Consider the following 22,551-nt stretch of genomic DNA (forward strand, 5'->3'; position numbering starts at 1 on the left):
TTTATTCAAAATTGTTCCAAATCACTAATAATAATATAAATACAAATTAAAAGAACTCTGAAGTTTCACCTCATATCTCTCCAAGAGGCAAAGATGATAGAAAAATCTGAATAGTCAGTGTTGGAGGAGCTGTGGCAAGACAGTTGCACAAATAAAATTTGGTAGAACTGTGAATTGATCCAGTCTCTGAAAAACTATTTGGAAATATTCAATGAAATTGATTAATCTGTTCATGCACTTTGACAGTGTAATCCCACTACTGAGCATAAACCACAAAGTTCTCAAAAACAGGAAATCTCCCCTACATATCAAAATATTCATAGCAACATCTTTTTTGTAGCAACAAAAAAACTGAAAACAAAGTAGTTGCCTATCTATTAGAGAATAAATAAATTATGCCATGTCATTCTCCTGCTCAAGAAACTCCAGTAGCCCCCTATTATATGTAGGATCAAATACAAACTCCTCTGTTTGGCATTTGAAGCCCTTTGGAATCAGGCTCCAATCAACCTTTCTGGACTTATATGTTACCCTTCTCCATTCTGTGGTCCAGACAAATTGGTCTCACTAATGTTCCTCACGCACAAAACTCCATCTCTTGTTTCTGTACCTTTTGCATAGGCTTTCCTTTATGCCTGAAATGTATTACCTTTTCATCTTTGCCTCTTAAAATCTCAAATTTCCTTTGAAGCTCATCTCATGCATTACCTTCAAAATGAGATCTTTCCTTATCTCCCCAGCTGCTAGTGTTGCCTTCTCATAAATTACCTTACACTTATTTTGTATGTTCTTGTAAATGTATGTGTTGCCTCACCTAGTTATTATGAACTCCTTGAGGGTAAAAATTATTTCATTTTGACTTTATATTCCCAGCACCTCACACATTGCCTGGAACATAGGAGGTGCATAGTAAAATTGTAATGGAATACAATTGCTCCAGAAGAAATGGTTAATACGAAGAATTCAGAGAAAATTAGGAAGGCTTGTATAAACTGATACAAAGCGAAGTAAGCAACACCAAGAGAACAATATGCACAATGACTATAATAATATAAAAGAAAACAACATTAAAATGCAGTAGAACTCTGATTAATTGTGATGATAAGTCTTATTTCAGGAGCACTGATGATATAAGATATCTCCCTCCTTTTATCAGAAAGGTGGGGACACCTCAGATACGGAATACAGCACAGGTTCTCAGATAAAGTCCCATATCTGTTGGTTTTGCTTAAATGTTTTAATTCAAAGTAGAGTCAATTTGTTTGTATTTGGGGTTTGGGAATGCGGGCAGACAGCAAATAATTGTGCCATAACAAAAGCATCAATAAAATTTTTAAAAAAAGTGTAGACCATTACCCCTGTTGCTGGAGAGAGAATTATTCTATTGTGAAGTAGCTAATTGAACTTATCTTTATTAAGTTAGAAAAAATGGATCAACTAAACAGACAAATTAATAGAATTAGAGACATAGAATGTTAAAAGTTAAGAATCTCAGATCAACCATTTAAAACCATAAACAGAGAAGCAGAGAAATTATCATGTTGCTAAAATACAAAACTATTAATAGTACAAGAAATTTGCCGGTCTTTTCTTAATTTAAAAAATTTTAAAATTATGAACCAGAAAATCATAACAATCATTTCCATATACAAAGGCTAGAAAATGGGATACCATAGATACTATGCATCTGTTACATACAGCTTGTTTTTTAATATGCATATTAAACTTACCATGTACTACCAACATTGCCTTGCTCTTTTGAGTATTTTTAAATGTTTCATTGATTCTCTTTTCTTTTTTCTTTTGCATCACTATCACTAACCAACTACTTTCTCCCTTCTTTTCCCCAAATAAGAGCCTTCCCTTGTAATACAAGTCAGGAAAACAAATTTGTGTTATAATGGTTGTGTCTGAAAATGTATGTCTTATTCTATACATACAGTTCATTGACACTAGTATATACATGTTTCATCATTAATCTCCTGGAATTGTGATTGGTTATTGCATTGAGCAGAGTTTTTAGGTATTTTGAAGTTGTTTTCCTTTATAATACTATGGTCAATATATAAATGGTTTTACTGATCAATTCATATATCAATTCATATAAATCATGTCAGGTTTCTCTGAATCAATTCATTTCATTGTTTCTTAAGGCACAATAATATTTCATTATATTCACATGCTATAATTTTTTTAATCATTCCCCACTTGATGGGCACCCACTTTGTTTCCAGTTCTTTGTGACAGCAAAAAGTGTTGCTGTAATTTCTTTAGTACAAATGAATCCTTTTTCTCTTTCTTGGATTTCTTTGAGGTATGTGCCTACTAGGGTGAGTTCTTTTTTAGTTAAGCAAAAATAGACAATGTGGTTGTAGCAACTTTCTTAATTTCTATCAAGAACTAGCAAGATTTGGGGCTTGATAGCCCTTGGAGAAAGGAAGCGTTACCAAGGCATAGTAAGCTTGGAGAGGAAGCAGGCCAGCAATGGCATCATAGAATCCTGGGACATTAGTACTGCAAAGGACCTGAGAGATAATTGAGGCCAGGCACCTCATTTTACAGATGAAGATACTGAGGTCCAAAGAAGGTAAAGTCACACAAATGGTTAATGGAAGAGTTAAGACTAAAAAAAATATTCAACAAGGGATAGTAACTTATTCTTCTCTAGCCAATATTCAATAGCTCTGTTCATTTGTTTATTCAACATACTTTTATCTGGGAGCAAAACCTTTTTGACTGGGCATTTAAGTATTTGTTGACTTGATTTCAAATCCAGCAAAACACTAGGCTCTACAAACCACTAACACTTAAGGCATTGAAAATAAGATTAAGATAAAATAAGAAAGCACTGAATGAAGGATTAAACAGGAAAAAATCATCAAGGAGGCTCGAATAAATAAAAATGTATAGACCTTTCCTTCGAAAGTATATTGTGAAAATCTACACAATAAATGCACATTAAGTTTAACAGTAGATGCTGTTATTAAATTTAACATGTAGTACCAACATTGCCTTTCTCATTCCTATTGCTCTTTTGAGTATTTTTAAATGTAAATTTTTAAAACAGTATCCCTCTATGTCTCAGACCTGATACTTCTGATTAGTGGGCACGGGGAGACAGAAGGTCTTGGAAATGGAAGCATGTCATGGGGGTTGAAGGTATGCTACATTGTCCTCCTATCCCTGGAGGCTGGACTAGTTTTGATTCAGCTTCTGAGATGAAGATCATCCTCTACAGGGAAAATTTGGCAATTCAGCCCAGCTCTGCATTACTATCTCCAATGCTTTGCCACCATGTGAGTTGAGTCAGAGCTTCCTTCTGGATTGGGATTCTCAGTAAAAAAGGGAGATACCAGAGACTGTGAGACCTTTTCTCTTTTCTCTCTTTTGTCCTCCCCAACGGTCCCCCCAGTCACTGTCCAGAGGACTATGGATCTGCATAGCTGCAAGGGGAAGTATATAACTTTACCATAGGATCCACTCTGGTTGGGACACTTTCACTGAGGATATAGGGATTGAATAGGACCTCCTTGAAGGATTTGAGATAAGCAAAGATGTACAATTGATACTGTTTTCTGTGCTGATAACTTTCCAATACTCACTGGGAAAGCAGCAATGAGTAAGGACAGAAAGGTGGGAATGATTATGATATAGGTTTGCAGGAGACAGTGGGATGATTGGAATGACTGAAGTGCAAAATAAATTTAAGGTTGCAGTGAAACATGAGGTTGGATAGGTAAGGGCCAGCTTTGTGGTGGGCTGAGTTTAGCTTGATCCTATAAGGAAATTAGCAGTGTTAATCTGGTATTGGGGAACAGGGAAGGGAGAGAAACAGATGGATGTGATGTAGAGGAAAGGATTCTGTTAAAGCACCTGGATTTGAATTCCAACTTTGATTTTTAATATCTATATGATCTTGGACAAATCACTTCTGCTTTCTAGTTCTCGGTTTCCTTATCTGTAAAACAAAGGTATTGGAGTGCAATGGAAAGAGTGCTAGATGAGGGAACCCAAGGCTCTGTTCTTTATGATCTGTGTAGCTTTGGGCAAGTCACTTTTCAAGGTGGATCTTTCATTTGTAAAAAGTAGTAAATTGGTAAAATTTATAATTTGTAAAAAAAAAAAAGAATAGATGAAATCTGAAGTCTCTTTCTTCCAGCTCTCTGTCTATGATCCTATGATCTCAAAGGCTCTTTATGCCTCTAAAATCTATGAGGTCAGGGAGGTCATAGGATTTAGAGCTAGAAGGGACCACAGAGGTCATCCTGTCCAGCTCTCTTACTTTGTAGTAAGGTCCTTACCCATCCTTACATCCTTACCCATTTTCATAGTAATAATCTTAGAAATGCTCTGATTGGTTGATTAGAAGAATCCAAGCTAGGTAGAAGGGGTGGGGATAGGATGGGTTTGGGGCACAGGACCGGGGAGGATGTTTGTTAGTCTACTATAAGAGAGCGTGAAAAGGCCCACACTCAGTTATGAACCTTGGAAAGGGGGTTGAACTGACCTAGTCCTTCAGTGCCAAAGCATGAAGGGAACTGAACATTCTAGATTTGGGGGTCATGTACTAGAGCGAAGTGAGAGCCTCTAGGACTAATTTCAAATGTGTCACAATCTGGTTTAGGCCAACTTGTGGGTAGCTTTTGAGGGATGACTGTCCAAGTCCAACAAATACTAAGAGGCAGCTTGCTTGGAGGGCTTGGAATGAAAAAAACACTGGACTTGGGGTCAAATGGCCTGGGTTCTAGTACTGACTTTACCACTAACTTGGACCTCTCAGATTCTGTCTTCATCTGGGTATTCTTGGTAACTGAATATTGGACTAGTTGACTTTTCAGGGCCAGTTTGAGGTTAAAATCTTCCCACCCTACCAGGCCTGGATCTTGATTCAGGTGTTTCCCCGCCTAGGTCGGGAATGGCAAACCTCTCAGAGTTGCTGGTTTGAGAGTGGGGCGCAGGGCGCTGTCAGGGGTCTGGGGCCGGCGGGCCTTGGAGAGGGGCGCGGGAAACAGAGCGCTGCCTACGGGGTCTGGCTCAGGCTCAGGATGGGGGCCCCCTCTCCTGCTCTCGGCCCCGCCCCGTCCCAAGCCTTGCGCTCCTCGGTCTCCTCCACAGCTGTCTTCGCAGCCAGAGGAGGGAGGGTCGCTGCCCTGGCCAGCGGGTCTGGACTAGCGTCCTCGGGCTTATGGTGCGCCCTTGGCCAGGGCCACTGGAGCCTCCCGGGGAGCTGGGCGTCGGGGGCGCCGCGGCTCGCGGGCCCGAGAGGACAGGCGGGGTGGGGCGCCTCGGGGAGACGCGCGCCCCGGCGGAAGCTCGGTCAAGTTCAGGGGAGGAGGCAGCGGACGCGCTCGACAACGGGGACTCGGGAGCGCTGCAGGAAGCGAGGGGCGGCGGCGGCCGCGCCCAGGCGGACTCGGCGGCGGCGGGGGAGGGATGCGGTGAAGGCCGGCCAGTGGCCCCGGCGGAGATGAGCGCCTCGGCAGCCACCGGAGTCTTCGTGCTGTCCCTCTCCGCCATCCCCGCCACTTACGTCTTCAACCACCTGGCAGCTCATAGCAAGTGAGTGGCCTGGAAGGGGTGGGGGTGGGGGAGAGCCCTGGCAGGGGGCCGGAGAGGTCAGCGCAGAGGGGAGGTCTGTACCAGAGGCTTGCACTAGCTGGTCTCCCGAAATTCTCTCCAGCTTTAACATTCGGTGACTTTTTAAAATTAGCAAGTAGATTCAATGCATTAAGCGTTTGCTCTTTGTTAATACACATAGCACCTCCTAGATGTAATTGAAGCAAGATTAGAAACAAGGTATCCATTGAATGTATGAAGCTCTAACTTTTTACATCTAGCCAAATTGGTTCTATCCGTGTGAGCATGGACTCTGTGTGTCCTTTCTGGTTGGTTTTCCCCCCGTAGCATTAATTCATGTACACTCTTCATTCTCGTGGTGCATTGGGAGCTGGATTTGGAATGGAAGGACCAGGGTTAAAATTCCCATCCTGCTGGCGTTCTACCTGTGTGACCTTGGGTTAAATCGCTTAATCTCGATGAGTTTCAGTTTTCTCGCCTGAAAAATAAGGGGGCTGAAGAAATCATAAACTCAGAATGTCTTAGAGCTGGAAGGAATCTTAGAAATCATCTGGTGTGGACACCGCCCCCCCCCCCATTGTTACAGATGAGAAAACGGAGGGATAATTTAATTAAGTGACTTGCCCAAGGTCATTCTGGTTATTAAGTGGCAAGACTGGGATTAAAACCCAGGTCTTCTCCAGTCTAAATCCAAGTTCCTTCCAGTTCCACATCTGTGATGCTAAAAGATCCCTTTTAAAGGTACATTTAGAAACAGGTGATGAATAGATGAATAGTGGAAATGTTGTTGATTATTGGGAGCCAAAAGTTCTAGGCCAAACTCTGCTACAAAATTAGCTGTGTGACTTTGGCTAAGTCACTCCACTCCTCTGGTCCACATCTGTAAAATGCAGGAGGTAGGAATGGATAATTTCTAAGGCCCCCCCAACTCTGGAAATACCAATACCTCTGCTCAAATGAATACATGGATGTTATAGCACTTGGAAAACTACTAAGTTCTTTATTAATAGAATAAATTCGAGTTATTTTTAGTCTACAAGAGCAGAGTTGGGAGACAGGCTCTGAAAAAAAAAGGTAGGAGCTAGACTTTAATGGTAATGAAATGATATCATTTCAAAAGGGATGTTAAGAGTTTGAGTACAACATTAAATTTAACTGGAACCTGGAGGCGTTGTCCCTGCCTTCCAAATAAAGCTGAGGAAACCATGTAGAATCACGGAATGTTAATGTTGGAATCACCTTGGAGTTGTTCTAGTGGATTTTGGATTTACATATTAGGAAACTGAGATCCAGAGAGATGAACAAGTATGTCCAAGGTCACCCGATGAATAGAAAGGGAACCAAGACTAGAACTGAGGACTCCTGTTTAAACGTTTCTTTTATTGCTCCATGTTGCCTGGCCAGCACCCAAACAAGGCTTCTGAAGAAAAGTTGTTCCAGTTCAGTCCTTGGGTCAGACTTTGATTCTGTGCCAAAAATGAGTTCCTACCAACATGCAGGAAGTAAACCTATTGTGTTTCTCAAAGCTGTTGCTGCTAAGGAAATTGCAGGCCAGCCTTTAAACTGAAAATGTGCACAGGATTTTACTGTGGCTGGTGGTCCCCTTATGTCAGCAATGCTTACACGCTAGGAGCTGCTCCTCTACACTGAAGAGCGGGAGGAGGAGGAGGGGGAGGAGGAAGAAGAAGAAAAACAAAAGAAGGAAGAGGAGGAAGCAGCATTTCTATTTGGGATGCTGAGGGGAGAGCACTGACCTCTCTGAAAGGCAGGAATCCACAGACTAGCTTCAAGATCGTGGGCCACTTGCTTTATCTCTGGGCCTCAGTTTCTTATCTAAAATGAGGTCCACATCAACACCCTCAACCTTTTCTTCATTATGTACCTCTTCGGCAGTTAGGTCAAGCCTATGGACCTGTGTTCAGAATAACACTTTTTAAATCATTGAAGGAAATGCTAGATTTCAATTAAAGGTTAGTGAAAATTAAGATTTTTTTCCTATTCAAATCTATCCATAGACTGGAGGTTAAGAACCCCTAACCTAGAATGGATGAGATTTGCCTTTGCACAGGCTGTCTCCTCCTCCTTCCCCACCCCCAAAGCTTGGAATAAACTCCCTTCTGCTCTCTTCCTCTTAGAGTCTTTGCCTTCCTTCATGGTTCAGCTCAAGTGCTCCCTCCTGCATGAAGCCTTCTCTCCCTACTCCAGTTGTTAGTGGTGGCTCCCTCATTATCATTATCCTTATCTTTATCACCATCATCTTCAATGAGCGTTTATTAAGCACCTACTATGTATGGCACTATGCTAAGGATTGGGGATACAAAGAAATGTAGACATGGTGCCTGCGCTCAAGAAGTTCACATTCTAATTACAGAGACAACATGCAAAAAACTAAGTACACACAAGATCCATTCATCCATCTATCTACATCTCTATAGATAGGTACTATAGGCAGATATAGATATGGACATATTTGTATATGTATATATATATATAAACACATGCATATATATATACACACATATATATGTAGAGAGAGGGACAGAGACAGAGAATATAAATGGGAGATAATCTCAGAGGGAAGGTACTGGGGAAGTAGGGACTGGAAAAGGCCTCTTGCTTTAGGTGAGATTTGAGGGTGAAAGTAAGCAGGAAGAGAGGAGCATGGGGGGGGTTGGAGAGGAGCGTTAGGTGGATCAGGGAATAGGCACATAGCTGTCCTCTGAGGGGAGTAAAGTGTGAGAGGACTGGAAAGGTAAGAAGGAGCCACTTAGAGAAGGGTTTTAAAGACCTATGGAAGATTTTGTATTTGATCCTGGAGGGAATAATAGGGAGCCCTTGTGAAATTATTTTGTGATTCCTCTTTGGTGTGCTCATGTACACCAGAAGAGTTTAAGATAGTTGAGGGCAGAGGACATTTCATTCATTCATTCATTTATTTAGCTATGTTTATTCATCTATCTATCTACCTATCTAGTCTCTGTATACCTAGTTCTTAGCACAGTGCCTTGCATAAGTGAGTGAATTGACTGTTGACTCTCTAAGGTGACTTCTGGTTTTAGAATTTTGTGATCTGAGCTTCTTCTGGAGACCCAGATAAAATAATCCTTAAACAGTGAATAAGACCTAAATTACCTGCTGTTAATAATGCACTGAGTACCCCACTCCCTGCTATCAAGCTGATCAAAAGGTTAGCAATGCAGTATGCATGCATACTTTATCCAACTTCACTTCAACATTGAATGCTAGGACTGGAAAGGGCCTCAGAGATCATCCAAGCTGACTCTCTCCCTTCTCCCCTCCCCCCATTTTACAAATAGGGAAACCAAAGCTCATAGAGGATAACTGAAATGCCCAAAGGCACGAAGCCAATTAGTAACCATGTTGGGACTCGAACCTGAACCATCTGGCTCAGATGGTTTCCCTCTGCTTTTCCACTCTGCCTCCCTCCTTTTCATCATTCATTATTCCAGCTTCTTGCCCTAGATGGAGCTAACTTTCTTTTTTTAGACTGAACTTTAATGTTAAGGAGTGGCTGGCTGACTGAACAGATCTTTTAACATAGGGAAGATTTAAAATAAGTAAGTTATTTCAGTATGCTTAAAAAAAAAGAAATAACACATTTATGGCCTGGTTCTGCTACATCTGGTTTGTTCAACAAACATTCATTAAATGCCAGTTCTGTAAAATGAGAACGTTGGATTGGTGGCCTCCAAGTTCACTAAGTCTTTATGCGAATCCCTTCAGAGACAAAGATAAAAAATGACCAATATCTGCTTTACATTCTACTTCGTGGCAGCAGTAGTATGAAAACTACATATACGCAGACAAGTATGATATAATGTTAGGTGTGATGGGAATCTGGAGGGGCTCCAGAATTGTAGGACAATTTGAGGACAGAGAGAATGAAACCTTCTGGATAGGTTGGGGGCTTTAACGAAAATGCTGGCAATCTTTATTGTTGTTGTTCAGTCTTGTCCAACTCTTTGTGACCCCATTTGGAGTTTTCTTTGAAAAGATACTAGAGTGGTTTGCCAATTCCTTTGCCAGCTGAATCGTCCAGGGTCACACAGCTAATGAGTGCTTGAGGCCAGATTTGAACTCCGGAAGATGAATTTTCCTGATTTCAAGTTAAGTACTCTCTCTACTGTACCACTTAGCTGCCTGTTGCAAAACTGTTAAGACAGAGAGTATGAAATTAGTTTTGGCTTTTGGGAGGTGTGGGGGCATAAGTGAGTACAGCGCTTATTTTTTACCATCTTTCAAATAATGTCTTCGCTCCTTTTCCATACACTTCTATACCTTCTGACTCCTGTCTTTAAGACACAGCACAAATACCACCTCCTTCATCGAGCTTTCTCTGACCATCCCAGGTCATACTGATCTCTACTGTATCCTCTAAACTCTTATAGATAATACTTAATATTCATATAATTCCTTTGGCAATTAGTCATATAATTACCTTTTTACATGTCTGTAAAGTCTGTACAGCTATTTTCTTGAACTGGTATTGAAATCCAAAATAGATAGCTCACTTTTCATGTGTTTTTGGCTGTCTTCCTCAGCTAGATCATTAAGGTCTTGAGGGTAGGGTTTGTGTCTTATTTATCATTGGATTTCCAAGATCCTCTATCACAGTACTGTGTATCTAGTGGATAAACTTTTTTGGGGATAAATATTTGTTGATTTGATTTAGTCCAGTTTCTTTTTCTTCTTTTTATAAAAGCTGATTGAATCTGCTGCTGCTTTCATCATGAGTTACATGAATTTTACCAAAGAAAATGAAATAATCCCTGTCAATTTGGAGATGCTCTTGATCTCTTGAGGTACATCTTTGGGGTAGGGCCAGCCTTTGGAAAGTGAGCTTGAGAAAATGGGAAGTACCGTAGAAATTTTTTTGAACAGTAGGGAATCAAGGATATGTGTGTGTGTACGTATATATACACATATATATGTATACGTGTATGTATGTATATATGTGGATATGTGTGTGGGGGTGTGTGTGCACACGTGTGTGTGTGTGTGTATGCTTTCTCATAGTTTTCCTTCCCAATCCCTACTTAGGATGACTGAAGTTTCAAAGGGGCTATTGTAGGACTATTGCTGAGATTACAAAGCTCCTATGGGGATCCCTGTCTTAAAACAAGATCACAGAGTGTGGGATGCAGTTTCTTCACCCCTATTTTACTGTGGTAGGGCTAGAATTGATGTGAGGCCCAGTGATTTTAGAGTCCCAGAATGGTTGAAATGAGGGCTTGAGGTGAAAAGGAACTGGCATTTTTTTTGTTGGACCTTTTCATTTATAACATCCCCCTGGGTCTGCCTTCCTGCCTGCTTTCAGGACATGCTTTTAGTCTCCTGTTCCTTTACCATCCGTCAACCAGTTCCAGTTGATCTCCCTGATATCCTTACTAGCCTAGTCCCCTGGCCAGGGGATGACTGCCCATGTATGGCCTTGAGCACACACACTCACAGAGCATGTGATATGAAGTCTTTTGCCCATGAACACAGTCCAGTTACAGATACAGAACAGTCAGATATGGGGAACAGAATCATACAAGAGTGGCTCATAACGGAAAGTGGCCAAAGCACAGACCCATCCTTTTATCTTCTGAACGTCATTAGCACTCATCACGTTTTTTTTTCCCCAGCAACAGTCTCCCATTGGGCACCAGTCTATTATTTAAAGTTCTGTGTCAACTCCCCTTCCTTGGCAAGAATACCAAAGGGTTGGGAGCCAACTTGGTTTGCCCTTTAACCCTTGTTCCTTTTTACTTTTATTACAAAGGCTTAACTTTTTTCAAAGCCTCTAGGAATCTAACTGACACTTCTTCCTATGTTTTGATACCAACTCAGAATAATAGCCCCTGCTGGAGATAGCACATGAGGCAATTTTGTCTGCTCCCTGGGAAAGAGAAGCATCTTGGATTAGAGTTTAGGTCTCGGCTATGCCACGTATTACCTCTGTGTGCCTCGGTTTACTCAACTGTTAAATGGAGATGATAGTGATAGTATATACCTCACAGTTGTTGAGAATCAAATGAGCTGATGTATAGAAAGCCAACACGGTACAGTGGAAAGAGCCCTGGTTCTGGAGTTGAAGGTCCTAAGTTCAAACCCACCTTGGATATTTACTACTCATATGACCTTGGGCAAGTCACTTAGATTCATCTGTAAAATGAGGGAGTTGAGCTAAATGACCTCTGAGGTCCCTTCTACATCTGTGTTCCTATGTAAATCACTATGTAAAGTGATTTGCAGTCCCCATAAGCACTATGCAAATGTGAGCAATTATACTTGTACAACGTCACAGGATTATCATAAGGATCAGATGAAATAATGTGTGTAACATAAAGCACTCTTTAAATAGCATCACTTACTACTCAACCAGCCAGATGTTTTCAGGTATTATCAACAATTATCAACAATCAACACCTGTGCTGAAGACTGACCTATGTGATGAAGTATGGCACATCTAGGAATTGCATATTCAACAAATAGTGGAGCAGCATTATTTGGGAGAATGTATTCAACTGACTAGGAAATTCCCGGCATCAGAATGTTTACTTTGATAGTGACTCAGCTTCCATATTTTAATTTTTATAGTTCCTGGACAATTGTAGCTGCCGGAATACTGGTTCTACTCCTTGTAGCTTTGTTGGCTCGTGCCCTTGTGAGGAGAAAACCACCTAGAGATCCCCTGTTTTATGGTAGGTATCAATGGGATAGAAAATACTGTACATGAGGATGGTTGGGAGCTTTTCCTTCTGCCAAATTTATATTTCTCATTGGCTTGTAAATGATTTTTCACATCACTTAAAATTTGGATAGAAATGTTTTAGTAAACATCAGATACATAGTTAATGCTACATCTGCCTTGGTCATAGGAAATTTCATACTTATCAATGGGATGCCATTCTATATTCTATACATCAATTACCATAAGGCAGCCAGAGCGTATTTGTTAAAGTAAGTAGATTTAGGCAGTTGTGCAAATATACATCTTAAATGGTTCTCCAAATCACTTACTTAGGGAAGGAGAAAAGAGAACAGAGGTATAGAGGGATAGATGAAGGAACCAAGAATGGACAGTGGGAGAAAGGGAATGAGGAGGACAAATAAGCACATTCTAGCATTATTCTTTATTTTTAAAAAATGTATTTGTAGCATTTAAAAAATTTTTTTAGTTCCAAATTATCTCCTCCCCTCCAGACCCTCCCCCACCCATTGAGAGGGCAAGCAGTATGATATCAATTATACTTGTGAAATCATATAAAACATATTTCCACATTAGCCATGTTACAAAAAAGCAAGGAAAATAAAGAAAATGAGAAAATTGTACTTCAATTTGCACTCAGGGTTTATCAGTTCTCTCTCTGGGGGTGGGTAACATTTTTTATCCTAGGACCTTTGGAATTGTCTCGGACAGTTGTATTGATCAGAGTACCTAAGTCTTTCACAGTTGGACATCCTTACCATGTTGCTGTTGCTATGTACAATGATTAAGTTCTTTTTAGTCCACTTTGTATCAGTTCATATTCGTCACAGTCCCGGGTTTTTCTGAAACCATCCTCCTGCTCATTTCTTATAGGACAACAGTATTCCAGCTAGTATTATTTTGACCTAATGACCTGTGGTTTTCCAATTATTTCTAAAGTTTTCTGCTTTCAAGTTCAAAACTATTAGAAAGCCTCCAGTCTACCACTTCATTTTATAGATGAGAAACTGAGGCCCAGTGAGATTTTGTGATTTGTCCAAAGTCACCTAATGAATGAGTGGTAGAGCTGGGCCCAGAACCAACATCTTTTTCATTTTTAGTGAAATATTCTTTACACTTGGTCCTGCTGTCTCTCTCTGATTTCAGACTGTAAGAGGGGATGCAATTTTTTCCCCTTTGGTGGAGATTCAACTTTTAGGGTTTTTTGAGACTCCATGTTTTAGCAGAATACTAGGAACACTGGACTTGGAATCAGAAGACCTGATTTTGATTCCCAACTCCTTCATTTACTTAGCTGTCTGACCTTATAATAGGGATACGGTTTAAATCTGCAACCTACAGCCATAGAGAGTTTCCTAGAAAACTGAGAGGTTAAGTAATTGGCCCAGAGTCACACAGAAAGTACGTATCAGAAAAGGAACTTGAACCTAGGTGATCCTGGTTCTGAGGCTAGCTTCCTATCACACTATACCACAGTGCCTTTTCAAACTTGTGATAAAACAGGGGCTCTTAAACTGAGGTCCATGCATTTTTAAATTATTTTGGGGGGAAGGCAATCGGAATTAAGTGAATTGTCCAAAGTCACACAACTTGGAAGTGTCTGAAGTCAGATTTGAATTCAGGTCCTCCTGACTCCAGGGCTGGTATTCTATTCACTGTGCCACCTAGCTGTCCCCATGAACTTGTTTTGTATTTTTTTAACTGTTAATTGCATCTCAATATAGTTGATTTCCTTTGTAATCCTATGTATTTTGTTTAATGCATTTAAACACACTATTTTGAGAAGGAGTTCATAGTCTGCCAAAGGTAGGGAAAGATGTGTAGAGGCCATGGCACTTAAAAGGTTAATAACCCCTGAACTGGTAGCATTAAACTACAATCCTGCAAGAAATTTTACAAGTTATCTAGTTTAAAGTGTATCAGAGAAGGAATCCCTTCTATAATATCCTGACAAATGGTCATCCAGCTTCTGCTTCTAAAGACTTTGAGTGATGGGAGCTTATTAACTCCCACGTCAGCCTATTCTATTTAGGGACAGCTTTAATTATTACACAGTTTTCCCCCATCAGAGAGACAAATCTACCTCTTTGCAACTTGCACCCAGCTCCATGCTCTGGGCCCCAGAAAAAAAAGTTTCATCGCAACAGTCCAGGAGAGAGGTGACTGAGAATCTGCATTAGTGGAGTGGTCTTGTGAGTAGTGAGAAGGGTAACAATGCTAGACTTGTAGAGGTAGGAATGGCAAGATTTGGTAACTGATTGGATTTACGGAGTGAGGGAGCGTCAGAACTCAGGGGTAATACCAAAGTAACAAAACTGGGAGACTAGAAATATAACAGCCTTGATACAAACAGGGAAGTTTCAAAGAGAGGTGAGTTTAGCAGGAAGAGGATGAAGTCTGTTTTGGACATATTGAGTCTGTGATATCTTCAAGACCTTCTGGTTGGAAATGTCCCTGATGTGGGACTGGAGCTTAGGAAAGAGACTGATGCCTGTTCTGTAGGTCTGTGAATCATCTGCATAAAGATAATAATGACATTGATGAGAGTTGATGAGGTACCCCCAAGCCTCCTCTTCTCCAGTTCCTTCATCTTATTCTTATATGGTATCATTTCTAGTTCCTTCACAATACTGGTCACTTCCTTCGTAAAAGCTCCAATATAGCAACATCTTTCTTAAAATGTGGTCCCCAGAACTGAATATAATGTTGTAGATATGGTCTGAGTGGAGTATGGTACTTTGGGACTATCACCTCCTTTTTTTCTGGACACCAGTCTTCCAAGACTCAAGATTGTGTTAGTAATTTTGGTTGCCAAGTCCCACCTTTTCCTCATGTTAAGGTTTTTCTCCATTAAGATGCTTAAGTCTTTTTTTGTTTTTATTTAAATAAACTTTTATTGCCTTTTTATATCATTATGAATTCCCTTCTTCCCTCAGTACCTCTCCAAGAGAGCCATCCTACATAAGAAATAGTATTTTTTAAGGACAAAAAAGGAAAATACATGCAGTGTGCAACCATAGTGGACCTCCTACCTCTATAAACAGATGGTGTGGAGCTGTGTTCTTATATCTCTTCTTTCAAGCTATGTTTGTTCTTTTTTTTATTATATCTGCTTTTTTGGTGGTTCTTTTAGGTCTTTTAAATTAATGTCTCTCACTACCTGTCCCACACTATATTTGTGCCATTTGGTTTTTTTACATACAAGTCTAAGACTATATTTACCATTATTAAACTAAATCAAAAGTTTTTGGTTCCTCTTCAGCTAGTGATTTAATGGGTAGAGTGCTAGACTTAGAGTCAGGAAGACCTGTGTTCAGATTCTGCCTCAGCTACTAGTCGGTGACCCTTCATAAGTGGCTTACCCTGCCTGCCCCAATTTCCTCATATGTCAAATGGGGATAATAATAGCACCTACCTGCCAGGGTTGTTGTGGAGATCAAATAAAATATGTAAAGTGCTTTGCATGTCTTAAAACACCACATGAAATTAACTATTATTATATTACTCAATTTGGCCCATCAGACTGAACTATAAAGATCTTTTTGCCTGCTCATCATTGCTTATAGCACAGTAGTATTCCATTATATTCGTATACCACAACTTGTTCAGCCATTCCCCAATTGATGAGCTTCCCCTCAATTTCCAATTCTTTGCCACCACAAAAAGAGCTACTACAAATGTTATTGTACATTTGAGTCCTTTTTCCATTTGTATAATCTCTTTAGGATACAGCCCTAGAAGTGGTATTGCTTGGGTCAAAGGGTATGCACATTTTTATAGCCTTTTGGGCATAGTTCCAAATTGCTCTCCAAAATGGTTGGGTCAGTTTACAACTCCACCAACAATGCATTAGTCTTCTAATTTTCCCACATATTCTCTAACATTTATCATTTTCCTGTTTTGTCACATTAGCCAATCTGAGAGGTGTCATGTGGTATCTAAGAGTTGTTTTGATGTGCATTTCTCTAATCAATACTGATTTAGAGCATTTTTTCATATGACTATAGATATCTTTAATTTCCTCCTCTGAAAGCTGACTGTTTATATCCTTTGACATTTTATCAGTTGGGGAATAACTTGTCTTCTTATAAATTTGACTCAGTTCTCTATATATTTTAGAAATGAGGCCTTTATCAGAGACACTGGTTGTAAAAATCCTTTCCCAGTTTTCTGCTTCCCTCCTAATCTTGGTTGCATTGGCTTTGTTTATATAAAAACTTTTCAATTTAATGCAATCAAAATTATTAATTTTACATTTTATAATTTTCTCTATCTCTTGCTTGGTCATAAATTCTTCCATTAAAGATCTTTTTGGATAGTCATCCAGTATGTTCCCTCCTAGTTTCATGTTATATATCAATTTGATAAGCATATTATATATGTCTTCATTTAAAATGATGCTTGTTAAATTGTATTATCATGTTTTTGGAAGTATGGAAAAATACCAATTTCCACTTTTTTATGAATTGTGCCACATGTACCTTCCCCCAAACTACTTCATTCTATGTACTGGGGGTGATATTAAAAAAGGATAATGTTGGAACTTCTCCATGTCACTAGAGAGCTGACAAGATTTAAGACTATGGATGTTGCCAAAAATACTCAAGTTGATTTGTTGAGGACAGCAAATATTAAACAGGAGGGAAGAGGATGAGAGAGGTGACCCATACCCTTCCACCCCAATTAATGAAGCTAACAAGGTGCTCTATGCTCTGATACCTGCTAATTAACTCCAGCTGGCTAATTTATTTCAGCTAGTTAATTTATATTCATTGCCACACTGTGTGAATACTCACAAGTAAAATTATTAGAAAACATTCCCAACCCTTCAGAGTTACCTCTAGAGCCCTGAGGGGAGAAAGATTTTGCCTTCTGGAGACCCACCCTGATTGTGTGAGTAGGAGTTGGAGGACAAGCCCCAAAGATTGTGGTACAATAGTAAAGATCCTTAAGATAACATTGATACCTAGTCCACTGTGTATATTCAGGAAATTCTTTTGTAAGCAGAATTGTTGACAAATATTTTAATGAGAAAAAGTACGGTTCATCATTCAATATTTGTGATTTGGTATTTTGCCCAGGATGCAATCAGTCATTAAGTTTCCTCAGGTATACTTGTCATATCAAGTGAGCATTGCTTTAAGAGAAGAAGAGGAGGGATTATAAAGAGACAGTGGGAGAATTGTTGCATGTGAAGTTAAAATACCTGGCTCCATATACTGGCTCTGCTACTTACTATCCCTGCGTGAATTTGGGCAAGTTGCTCAAAGTATCTGAGTCTTAGTTTCCTTATCTGTAAAATGAGGGGTTGGACTGGGTGGCCTCTCAGGTCCCCTCCAGCTCTAAATTTATGATCCTACGGATTAGGGAAAGGTTACTTAGTTGAATCTCGATGAGGCAAAACAATAACTTTGTAGTGTATTTTTTAGTGGAGTTCTTGTGCCCACTTCAATTAACTAACACTTATTAGCCACAAAAAACTTAAAAATATGTCAATTATTTTTGGCAATGAGTGAGGGAATTAGACAAGTATTATTTTAGCAATGGGTTTGAATGCATTGACTTTAATGGTAGTTTGACTACGAAGAATAAAATTTGTGGGGGAGGGGTTTAACTGCTTTTATTTTGACTTGGTTATGGATGGGGTTTTTGGATGACTCAATTCCTATGCAATGTTATATCCACATGTGCTTTGTTTTTGTTTTAATGTGCAATATTCCATTGGCCTATGTTGACACTTTCCATAGTGTCTTAATGATAATCCTTTTGGATTATTCTATTTCTTTGGACAATACTAATCTGATGCTATTCTGAGTAGTTTAATCACTGTTTTTATTTCTTTAGTTTATGCAGTATTTGCTTTCACCAGTGTAGTGAACCTTATTATAGGACTTGAACAAGATGGTATAATTGATGGATTCATGACACATTACTTGAAAGAGGTAAGTAACTCTTTTATGTTTGTTAAACTTAAATCTTTTTCCCTGACATATTAAAAATAATATGACCAGAAACACATCACAAATATCCTGTCACACATAAGTGAACATAAAATAATATATTTTAAGTGATTGCCACAGGCAGTTTCTACATGAGCAAAGTCAAGGAGTTAGAATTGGAAAACAGGTGGTAATTCCTCCCAACATTCAATTCTAAGACTCCCTCTTCACTTTCCAATATCACTAAATTCTTCTTTGCAATTAATGTAATTATGTTAATTTATGTATTTATTCAATGTTTATTTGCCTCTTTATCATTAATAACTCATCTATCTACATACTTCATTTTCTTAGGGATAAAAGCTTAATCTAGCCTCATTTACATAACACCTATTACAAGCACCCAACAGTGCTTAAGAAATGCTTATAGAAGGTACTTAAAGAAATGCTTATGAAAGGCTGATTATGATGGTGGACACCTGGAAGCGGTCACCTGTTCCAGCTCAGGTTGAACCTCCATGCACAGGTTGAAGCTCACACTACCCAAGAAAAATAGGTGTTTGCCTTCGAACTTTTAGAGTTCTTAGAGAATTCGGGAAAGGAAGATGCGAAGAACAACTAGAAGCAAAACTGAGAAGACTTAGGAAAATTCTAGCACATACTGGAGATGTTTCCCTAGCTGTTTCCACCCTCCCTGCTTCTTCATTTTTCTTTGAATTATTTTTCCAGGCTCTAGCTGCTTCTGTTCATCCTCCCATTGTTAGCTGCTAGTAATTATCATCCCAGTTCCATTTTACCAGTTAGCATCAATTAGACTTTATATTTGTATTTATATATACAAAGTAAAAATATTTCCTTTTAACTCTTAGGGATATTCTCCTTAGTCCCTAGGGAGTGTGGGCTCAGACTTAATGCGATTTTCTACATAGCATTGGTCCCAAAAGTTCATGTCCGGATGTGGCTTAGCCACTGACTGATTCCTAGTCTCCATCACTGCCAGTCTGGGTTCAAAAGGGCATTCCTCCGGGTCCTGATGCTGGATTGCCTGGCTGCAAAACCTATCATGGACTCTGGCCCTTGTGGCTTGCTCCCCTGACCTTTTTAAGCTCAAAAAATCATAGCCATCTTCCGGCTCCTTCACCGGCACAAGAATGGATACAACGACAAGGACAGCAGAAACAATAGCAGGTTTGTGCGCTCCTGGGCCACATCATGGTGGCCTGAATGGGGAGAAACAAAAAACAACAACAAAAAAACCTGAGACCGTTCTCGCCACTGAGGGCTTAGTCCTTGTCTCCTCACCTGACCATGTGAGACAGGAAAAGGACAAACTAAAGTCAAAGCCCTGGCTAACTGGTGCCTTTCTGAATGCACCTCAGTTTGAGGGAAGCAGCCAATTAGAAAAAACTTCATTCTGTGGCTAGCAGACTAGATTCAGGTACAGAGTGTCTGAAAATGCTCCCGATCTCAGGAAGCTGGGCTCTCCATTACCCATCATTATACCTAGCCAGTCCTCCTAAGACACTCAGATTTAGGGACTAGATTTTGTCTTTGCCTTTGCAGCCCCAGCACCTGATGCAGTGCTTAAATGTAGCAGGGCAGAATAAATGCCTTTTGAATGGAACTGAATCCCCACAGACTGAAATGATTATCCTCTACTTCTTTTCCTCCCACTGTCTTCTCAGTCTTCCAAGTGGTGGATTCTGACCTCATTATTCAACTATACCACTTTCTCCAAAATCATCAGCGATCTCTCCTCTGCAGTCCCGATCTTCTTGTTCATCTGAATAAACTCTTCTCTCCAGGTTTTTGTGACACTGCTGTCTTCTGATTCTTGATCTGTCTAACTGGGCCTTCTTAGTCTCCTTTGCTGGTTCTTTCTCCATGTAAAGCCCAGTAACCATGGAAGTCCCCCAAGGCTCTGTCCTGGCCCTTTTGTCTTTGTGCTCTATGCTGTCATACTTGGTGATCTCACCGGTTACCATGGGTTCACTTATTATCTCTATGTACAGAATTCCCAGATCGACTCTTCCTTTTCCATCAGCTGCTCTGCTTGGTTGTCATGGAGATTAATCTAGCTTTGATACTCAACACCTTCTCTGCCCCCTCAGCTGCCTGTCCCCTCTGACTGAAGGACAGAGCAACAAGCTCCTTTATAGAGAGGGCCTAGAACTTTACATCTATACTCTTCGTATGCCACCAGCTGCCTTGTTTGGTCTTGACTCCAGGAACATCGTGCTTTTGGGGTTCCCACCCCCCTTTCAGCTTCCTCATTAGATTGTAAGCTCCTCGAAGACAGAGACTATCTTTATTTTTCTCAAGTATTGTCATCTCTCAACACAGTACATAGTAAGCACTTACATGTTTTTTGACCATTGACTATACATCCAGCCCTAGTCTCTCTTCCACACTATAGTCATTCATCACCAACTGCCTGTTAGACATTTCCAACTGAATGTCCCATAGGTATTTAAACTCACCATGTCCAAAACAGCTTAGTATCTTTCCCTGATAAACCCTCTCCTTCTCTGAACTTCCTTATTACTGTTGAGGGAATCACTATCTTCCCAGTCAAGCTGCCCTGCCACTTCGGTGTCATCCCTGACTCCGCATTCACTCAACATACCCAATTTGTTGTTTATTTCTTTGTAACATCTTAACTATATATCCTTTTCTCTTCATTCATAAAACATAGCCCTAGTTCAGGTGCTTATTGCTTTACACATGTTCTACTGCAATAACCTATAACTAGTCTCCTGGCCTCAAGTCTGTCTCCGCTCATGTCCATCCTCTACTTACCTGCCAAGGTGATTTTCCTAACATGGAGGCCTGATGACATTACTCCCCTGCTCAACAAGCTTCAGGGCTTCCTATTACCTCTAGATTCAAATATTAAGTCCTTTGTTTGCTGGGAAGACATCATGAACTGATGCAAAATGAAGCGAGGGGAACCAGGAGAGAAATTTATATGACAACAGCAATATTGTAATGACAAACAATTTTGAAAGGCTTTGATGAATACAACTGAATGCAATTCCAGAGGACTTACTAAGCTTACTTCTGATTTCCAGATGGAGAGGTGGGGATGAGAGCCTCTGAGATTTTATGAGTACTTCCATGTCTCAGCTATGTTTTGAAGTCCTTGCTCTGGGGAGCAAGGAGTGGCCTTTGGGAATAGCCTGTTGGACCAAAGCCAGTGGAAGCCAAGATGAGGACTCATTTGGAAATCATGCTACACATCTGGATGTGACCTTGGTGGAACCAGTGCTGTATAGGAACTGTGCTAATTTTTGAACTCACTGTCTTAGAGACTGAGGTTGTGTCAGGGACAGTATGCCCCTTCCCTCCCCCCAGGGCTTTTCTTTGAGAAAAGATTATAAGATTGTTCTTGCTATGTATCTGGGTAAAAATATCACTTTGTAAAAGCATAAAAAATCCCATTTGGCATTTAAAGCTCTTCACAGTCTGGCTCCTTCCTACCTTTCCAGTCTTCCTACCCTTGATTCTCCTCCATGAGGTCTACGAGCTAGCAATTCTAGTCTACTTGGATTCTTCATCCATCTAGTCTACATGATTCTCCATCTCCTTTGCACTGTTCTTCCCCAAGCCTCTGTCGCTTATCTCTAGCTCTTTGTTTTCCTGGCTTCCTTCAGACTCGGGTCAGGTCCTCTCTTCTGCAGGAGGCCTTTTCTATTCCTCCAGCTGCTAATACTTTCCCTTTTCAGATCACCTTCATCCACTATTACCTGTCCTTGCTTCCATCTTTTGTACAAGTCTTTTAAAAATCTAAGTTGCTTAACAAGTTCCTGTCTATCCATATAAGTCTTTTTTGGATCATTCATTAATTTTCCTCCTCATCAAATTTTTTTTTTCTGTTTTTCATTATTTTGTTTTTGAGTGCTTTCTCATCACTTTGGAGCTTACTTCCCCCATTGAATTTTAGTGTAGGGTCTACCTGTACTTTCTCCAAAGCCTTGGAAATATCCTTTCCCAGAATCTTGAGCACTTGTCATTCTATTCCTAATTTTCATTCAATTCCTAGACTATTCCTAGTTTTACCCTCTTCTATCACAAGATCTAAGAAGATAGGTAGTCCCCAGCAACCAATTCCTCTGTTTCACGAAAATAGATGCTGAATAGAATTTCCCCTTGTTGGTTCCTCTGCTTGTTGAAGGATGAAATTATTATTAAAACAAGTCAAGAAATTATTAGCTGCTCTGCTTTTTGCCGAGAAAGCCTCCAAAGTTTCCAGATAACTTAAATCTCTTTTCATCAGTATACCATCCCTTTGTACCAGGCTTGCAGTCTGTTTTCCAGACT

At 40.0% G+C, this 22,551-nt stretch overlaps 1 protein-coding gene across 3 annotated transcripts in view; it reads left to right on the forward strand.

The window, feature by feature from the left end:
- Positions 1 to 5,185: 5,185 nt before the first annotated feature.
- Positions 5,186 to 22,551, forward strand: part of TM6SF1 (transmembrane 6 superfamily member 1) — a 41,375-nt gene continuing 24,009 nt past the window's right edge. For 2 of the 3 annotated variants that reach the window (XM_036737142.1, XM_036737143.1), the window contains exons 1-3: positions 5,391 to 5,559; positions 12,181 to 12,284; positions 18,137 to 18,234. In XM_036737142.1, the coding sequence (XP_036593037.1) occupies positions 5,468 to 5,559; positions 12,181 to 12,284; positions 18,137 to 18,234 (294 nt within the window). In that variant the 5' untranslated portion in view covers positions 5,391 to 5,467. Of the gene's footprint in view, positions 5,560 to 12,180; positions 12,285 to 18,136; positions 18,235 to 22,551 lie in introns of all 3 variants that reach the window. The other variant, XM_036737141.1, reaches the window with a different exon arrangement.

This window comes from Trichosurus vulpecula, chromosome 8 (assembly GCF_011100635.1).
Source record: "Trichosurus vulpecula isolate mTriVul1 chromosome 8, mTriVul1.pri, whole genome shotgun sequence".
Classification (NCBI taxonomy): domain Eukaryota; kingdom Metazoa; phylum Chordata; class Mammalia; order Diprotodontia; family Phalangeridae; genus Trichosurus; species Trichosurus vulpecula.